The sequence below is a fragment of the Montipora capricornis genome, chromosome 11 (genome assembly GCF_036669925.1).
Source record: "Montipora capricornis isolate CH-2021 chromosome 11, ASM3666992v2, whole genome shotgun sequence".
NCBI lineage: Eukaryota > Metazoa > Cnidaria > Anthozoa > Scleractinia > Acroporidae > Montipora > Montipora capricornis.
Window position 1 is genome coordinate 3,363,287 of NC_090893.1, and position 7,500 is coordinate 3,370,786.

At 39.6% G+C, this 7,500-nt stretch overlaps 1 protein-coding gene across 3 annotated transcripts in view; it reads right to left on the minus strand.

Annotated features, from left to right (window-relative positions):
- The window catches only part of LOC138023778 (peroxiredoxin-1-like), a 19,572-nt gene that overhangs the window by 11,239 nt on the left and 833 nt on the right, over positions 1–7,500 (minus strand). Inside the window, exons 1-3 of one of the 3 annotated variants that reach the window (XM_068870847.1) lie at positions 1,755–1,876; positions 1,574–1,680; positions 1,469–1,505 (exon numbers count right to left, since the gene is read on the minus strand). In XM_068870847.1, the coding sequence (XP_068726948.1) occupies positions 1,469–1,505; positions 1,574–1,673 (137 nt within the window). In that variant the 5' untranslated portion in view covers positions 1,674–1,680; positions 1,755–1,876. Of the gene's footprint in view, positions 1–1,468; positions 1,506–1,573; positions 1,681–1,754; positions 1,877–7,500 lie in introns of those variants that run through there. The other 2 variants (XM_068870848.1, XM_068870846.1) reach the window with 2 other exon arrangements.

Here is a 7,500-nt window from a genome sequence, read left to right on the forward strand (position 1 = left end):
TAATCTATTCAAGAGGAAATGTAAGACCTCGTTAAGAATCAATCTTCAGACTAATATGGTTAGTATTCCCCTCAGCATACAAAGCAGCTGTTTTTGTCATACAGAATATTGATCGAAAATTGTTTGATTTTTCCTCTTCACTGAAGATATAGATTTTAGCTAGCAACCCCCTTTTGTGGAGTAGCTGATTGGAGATGAAAAACTGCAGATTTTATCATTATTGAACGACTGCCAACAATTTCCTCTTCACAATTGACAACTTGACCAATGTTCTAAGGGGACTGAGATTTTTATCTCAGTGCTTTGCCCTAACAGTTTGCTTTTCAATCCAAGAAAACTTATTTTGACATTTGCAAAAACAATTTTCTTAAAAAAAAACACTCTTGAAATTTATATTGGTCCATTTTGCATGGCGTGTTTTGACCACAAAAAATGTCTCCAGGCACAAGCCCCTTAGGGTGCTTTCAATTGGAAATCCGGATTTAGATCTTCAAATCTTTATCTTCGGATTTCTGATGGAACACAAAATTTGAAAGCAGATTTTGTCACAGATTCCACTAACTGAAATCCTTCCTAACATGGATTTCCAATTAATTTAATTTTTCAAACCAAAGGAAATGAGCAAGAAAAATTAATGCTATTTACACACCAATGATAACTAGTTTGGCAAGTACATGCATGGACAGTTCTAATTAATAATGCATGATGGTTGCCTCTTAATAAAGGTTGAATATTCTTTGGCCAATGCATCTCTGGGTTTTATCCATTTAAAGAAAATTGCCAGAGTTTTCAGTTCTCATTGTATATTGCTTAAGGGTATCATGTGTGTCTGATATTATCAAAGCACTTCCAGATTGGTTTGAGGACCAGTGCATAAATTAGGCATTGATAGATGTTTGTTTGTCATTATCAAAATAATTCCTCAAAAATAAAACCATTAATGAATTTAAGCATACAGAAATTTCAGTAAATGGAGTGATGATCATAATTAATCCTGTAGACGGATGTATGGAAAGAGTGATAAAAAGTTAAAATCTGTTCCATCCAGATAAAATTCTCAGAGTTGTTGTCGCCTCTTCTCATATTGGGCAATTATCAAGACCTCTATAAAGTACACCTGAGTAATACAGTATTATTTCACTTCCTCTCTTGTGGAAGTTCTGGTCGTCATCTTGATTTAGAGCGTAAAAATATGATAACTTCGAGTCTGCCGGTGTACTTGTATTTGAGCTTAAATTTCGCGCAGTCATGCTATCAAAATTATATAACAGAAATTTGTAACAATGTTCTTTCAGGGACAATCTTGCGAGTAACAAACGCAGTACGAAACGTGAAATTCAACATTAACTCAATTACCTCGACCTCGTCAAAGATAAGACAAAAATAATTTAACACAAATACATGTGCTAAAATAGCCGTGTAATTAAATAATGCACGCGCGATTGAAATATGCAAAAATATGACTTACAAATCAAGAGGATAGAAGAAGAGTACCAAGTATTTCCCTGTGGACGAACAGAAGTCAGTCAGCAAGGCTTTCGCTCAATTAAAAAACAACACGTTTTATCCATACCTTGGTAGTCGGAGAGCTTAATATCGATGAATTCTCCGAATGTGTTGACAGCCGTGCCGGAAAATGGTGGAGCAGGCTTTTGGATGAAGGCTTTGCTCATGCTTGGGCTAAAAAAAACGACAGAAAGACTTATAAATCTACAAATACAGAATCATTGAAAGGTATACCTCAGCTGGAATACCTTAGCAAAGTAAAAGGAAGAAATCAGGGCCACGCGAAACAACGGTAAATATACCGGATGATCAAAGCTTCCAGACGAAAAAAAATTTACATTGCCAGACCTTAGTCTCCCTCGACAATGAACGAAAACGAGGCTCCTGTGAGCGGTTTTATCATTTTAACAAGTTTTAATGGCACATATTTTTCAGTGAGTGATCGACCCATTGACTCCTTGGGGTTCTCCATTGACGAATAAAATCGTCTGGCGTTAGACAGAGTGAAATACTAAGTGTAGACGGTTTCGGCCGGTTTAGGAGCGAATGGGTTTTAAACTATTATTATTTCCGTGTGAAATGTATAATGCTGCGTCATGCTTAAGTGCTCATGATATTATGTAATATTATGCGAATTTATGACAAAGGAAAGAATGTAGAGGAACCGGTAAATCCACTGGGCTTTTTTACGCGTCAAAGACGACAAACAAAAGCAGCAGCACTACAGGAAACAAATCCAGGCTAAAAAACATAATATACTGCAAACTATTGTCTGCAAATAATTTAATGCGATCGACTGGTTTCTGCTATGCAAAAATACGTATATTGTGCATGAGACGAAATTTCTGAGCGTCTATAAATATTATCATGAGCTATTTATATACGAAGGTAAAAAAACACAAAACACAACTTAGAACTAGGCCCCCATTCATTCAAATGCGATTTTAAAAACTTCCGATCCCATCTCGTCAAATATGAAGCAAGACTACCCGAGCAGGCAAGATGGAGTTATACTGTCGGCTCGGGATTTCTCGCATGGTCCCGCAAGATCAAAGATCGTTTTTTTGGTGTTTTATCCCATATAATAAATCCTTTACTGACCAAGCTTGTTCGGTCAAGATGGCTGGGATATTGGCCTCGTTCTTTTTTTGCGTGTTTATGGGCCTCGACTTCGTCTCGGTCCATAAACACGCAAAAAAAAAACTTGGCTAATATACAGCCATCTTGACCTCACGCTTGGTCAATAACCCATATATATTGTTGTTTCGTGGCGCTGTCGAAGTCGTAGCCGTTTCTTAAACTTCCTAATACGGAGTTCCTAAGACGCGACGGTAACGAAAACGTCATTTAAGATTGCAAGTTCAGGTTTATTAATCTTTTCGTCGTTATGTCGGTTTGTCTAACTTCTAAAAACTAGCGCAACTTTCCAGGAACTGAATTGGGAGGTGCGGTGTTGAAGCTACGACAGGAAATTCAAATTCGCTGCCTTTTCTTAAAAAAAAAAAACTTTAATCATGGTAATTGTCACTAGCGCAACTAACGAAATCCGGCAATGGAGCGGCCAGCAATCGCTCAATTTACATGGTATGGCATTACAATTACATTTAAATTGTATAAATTACAATTACATTTACATGGTAAAATTACAATTAAAATTACATGGTATAAATTTACAAATTACATAGTACGAGAATAAACGATGTAATTAAATTAATATGTTAAAGTAATGGCCACTCTTCGGATAAATTCTGGATAAGATGCCGATCTAACAACATCAGCTGACAACGCGTTCCATACAGGGATTGATCTTACACAGAAAGAGCGTTCGTAAGCGTCGACTGAAGAGGACGGGAGCCTGATCTTAAAGTCATGACTGTACGCCAATACGCATGCTCGGAAGGGAGGTCGTAGGGAAGGGAGATGTTAACTTGACCTCTACGTATTTTATAAAACACATGCCGAGATCGTATATCCTGCGCCTTGACTGCAGTGAGTGCCAGTCCAAGTCATTAAGCATAGATGAAACGCTACTATAGCGGAAATGAGTTCATATATGATTCATTTCATATACCATTTCATCATTGATACAATCCTCACGGGACCATTAGAACCCACAAATGACCAGCACCCAACGTCAGTGGCTTCATAGCTCAGTTGGTTAGAGCGTCGCACCGGAATCGCGAGGTCACGGGTTCAAACCCCGTTGAAGTCCTGAATTTTTCAGGCTTCTCTACGCAATTGCAAAATTTGCGCTCATAACTGCGAAGATCATAGCTTCACTTGATTTCATATCCGCAGTTCATATATGATTCATTTCATATACCATTTCATCACTGAATCATTGTTAACAAAACGTGCTGCGCGGCGCTGAACGGATTCGATACAGGCAATCCCTTTCCTTGTATGCGGAGACCAAGCTACGGTGGCGTATGTTCCCAAAGCCTCGAGATGATGCCTTTTGTTTAGGACTGAATTTTAATATATCGAAAGTGGGCTATTGCCAACACAACGTACATGTTATGTAGACGCCGAGGTACTTTTGGTGGCGAACACCGTCAAGCTGCACATTACAAAGGAAGTAACTAAACTGCAAAGGAGAATTCTTCAAAGTGATGGACATAACAAAACATTTTGTAGGTGCAAATTTCATCTGCCATGTAGAGGCCCACTTCTCTAGTTGATCGAGGTCTCGCTGGAGAACTAAATGATAGCTTACGGAATGAATCGGACGGTAAAGAACACAGTCGTCAACGAAGAGCTTGATACCTTGCCATGTGTTCACGTTCTCCGTAAAACTTGAGAATTGGTCATTTCACGTCGCAGATTTACCGAAAACGTGAAAGAAATGTACAAAAATGAAAAGCGCACGTGCAGAGCGTGCAAAGCTATTGTTTTTGCTCATTACAAATATAATTTTAAAATTACCTTTTAATCTGGGGACAGTGGCGTGGCGTTGGCTTTGCATTCCGTTGCCCCAGGTTTAACCTACGTAGCTGGCGGTATTGTTGGCGCTAGAGGCAAATTAATGAGCATCGAAGACGTGTGGAGAATGGGGAGGGCCGTTGTAAAATCACAGCACCCCTTCCCACTCTCCGCACGGCTCATGCGGCCTCTCTTTCGTCAACAATACCGCCAGTTACGTACGCAGGATACTCTGGATACTCCGGGCTCACATCCCGTTCTAACCTCGGGTTTGGATATGTTTCCGGTTGTCCCGGATTCAATTCTACCACGCTAATTAACAATTAGGCCCGTAGCCCGCAAGGGCTACGGGTCAATAGCCCATGAGGCGAAGCCGAATGGGCTATTGAGTCACTCAAGAGTGACATAATGTTAGCCCTTTGAGAATAATTTAATTATTGATATTTTGTATGTACACGTAATTAACCAATGTATTCCTTCAGGTCCCTACAACCTATTCTAGGTAAAACCGTTTTAAGTAAATCTAGCTTCCACAAATCCTAATTTTGTTAGATCAAAATGCAGTACTTTAAGCTGGGGCTTTTAGACAAATAGTTTATTAAAATAAATAAATACATGAGCAGCCAGGGGCTGAATTACAAATTTGCGAATTTACAAGACTAAGCTAGAAATAAAAATAGAATAATTTACAATATATCAATATTAGAATTCATGCATACAATATACAAAACCACTAAAACCGAATCATTAATTGTACTTAAATAGGCACGATGATAATACAAAAGTGTTCCTAAAACGGTCCGTTTTCCACTTTAAGAGTGCAAAGTGACGCTGATTTCTTCATGAATTCATATGGAGCCTTATTGGCTTCCATTAATAATCTGTTAATTTTATTATCCTTGTTCCTAAGGGGGATGTTAAAAACCTTGTCACATATTTCCTCGTAATATGAAATAATGTATGGAATACCAATTTCCTTAAGTGCCTCGTCGTAACACAGAATGGGGCAAATGATTGACAATGCCCTTTTTTGGACCCGCTCCAGCTCACATTGTAAATACTTGGGCAGAGCAGAGAAGAATACAGGCACAGCATGAACTAGGATTGATCTCATACATGTGACATTAAAGAGAGCTAAATTCCTACATGGAAGCCTTGCTTGTTTAAGCTGAACTTGGAAATACTAACGTTTAGACGCCTTCTTTATAGTTTTACTAACAAGCTCATTCCATGACAAATTGCGCTTCTAACTACTTCAAGCTGGTTACGATTTACGAGAATAGGATGGAACTCAGACTGCTTTTTAGCGAAAGAGATTCTTAGTTCTTTACCCTTTTCGCTGTTCAGTTAAAGCCTATTATCTAAGGACCACTGAGCTACACAGTCTGCTATATGTTGTGCATTGCTCGCTTCACTTTAGTAACTACTTCTGACGTTGTGGTGCCATCGACATACTTCCAGAGTTGGGCGTTGAAATTCCACCAAGACTTAGATCATTGATCAAAATAAAGAACAACCAAGGCCCTAGCTTTGTCCCCTGGGGGACCCCAGAGAGGACAGAGCCCCACTTGGAGTTGCATCCCTCAGCTAGCTTAAATCTGCTGAAAATGCCCGGACACAAAATCAATTGATTATACTGGTTGGCAGGACTAATTTGCATAACTTATCAACAAGTATACTATGGTCGATCAGATCAAATGCTTTCCGATATTCGAAAAGCACAATCCTGATTGTGGCACTATTACCGTCTGCCGCTTGAGCTTAACTGTGGACCATGTGCCAAAGGGCCTGTGTGGTGGATGAATTGGGTACTGTGCCATACTGATTACGGGTCCAGGATCTTGAGAACAGCAGGCTTTATGCAATCCTGTACCACACAATCCTTGGCGACTTTCGATAAGCAGGCGGTAAGAGAGATTGGTCTAAGATCTTTTTTTCAAATCATCAACCTTCTTTTTCTTGGGTAGTGGGGATACATCTGTGTACTTCCAGACAGTAGGAAGGCGCTATTCTTCCAGGGATGCATTAATTATACTACACTATATATACCATACTTGTGGTCTGTCTTCTGTGATGTATCATAGTTGGGAGGGTAAATGCTCGGAGAAATTAGCTACACCAAGCTACTCTAAAAATCCGAGGGTAAATAAAGATATATGATATATGATATGATATACATACAGGGTAAGCGAGAAGATCAGAGTACTCCTGCAGTAGCCAATTAGGTACTTCATCCAGTCCACATGCCTTAGACAGATTTAATTTTGCTAGGAGTCTTGCAATGCGCACCTCTGACACCACCCGGAGGTTGTGCTGAGTTCTCTTCCAGGGGGATTTGTGCCAGTGGGCAGGGCAGATGATATTCTTCTATTGGTTCTAGGAACCCCTCGTTGATAGTGTTTGCCAGTTCCTGTGGAGATAGCTCTTCAGCACCAACCACATGAATATGATTACACAAAGCTCCAGAATGCTCATGTGTTCTTCTTTCATGCTTTGTACCTTGGTTTCATAGAAAACAGCTTTATATGATTGACTGCGTTACGGCAGAACTTAAACTGAGCTGATTAATACCATGTTCGTGAAAGGCCTTCTGCCTTTTAAGGTCAAGTGATTTCAGGTGCTGGGTCATCCACGGGACGTCAGATGTGTTCACACGCACTTTCTTTACAGGCATGAGCAGATCAAGTCCTGTATGCAGTGCTTTATAGAACACATTCAGCATATTTTCACAGCAGTCAAGACAACAAAACAGTGTAGGCCAATCCATAGCACTCAGATACCTCCCCAACTCTGCCTTGCGACTTGCCCGCATATCACACTCGAGCATACAATTTGTAGCGTTTTGACCACTTTCTCTCACTCTAGCTTCTGCTGTGACTGTGTTGTGATCTGAGAGGCCAAAGGGGCGGGAATAATGATGCACGTTCATAAGAACTAGATCAAGCATAGCTTTTGTGTTACGCAACAAGTTAAGTTGCATGTTACCCAACAACAATCCAAAATAAGTGCATGCATAAAATAAGTGTTGATGTTAAAATTTGAAAATTAGATAAGCCCTATAATTAGTTTTAC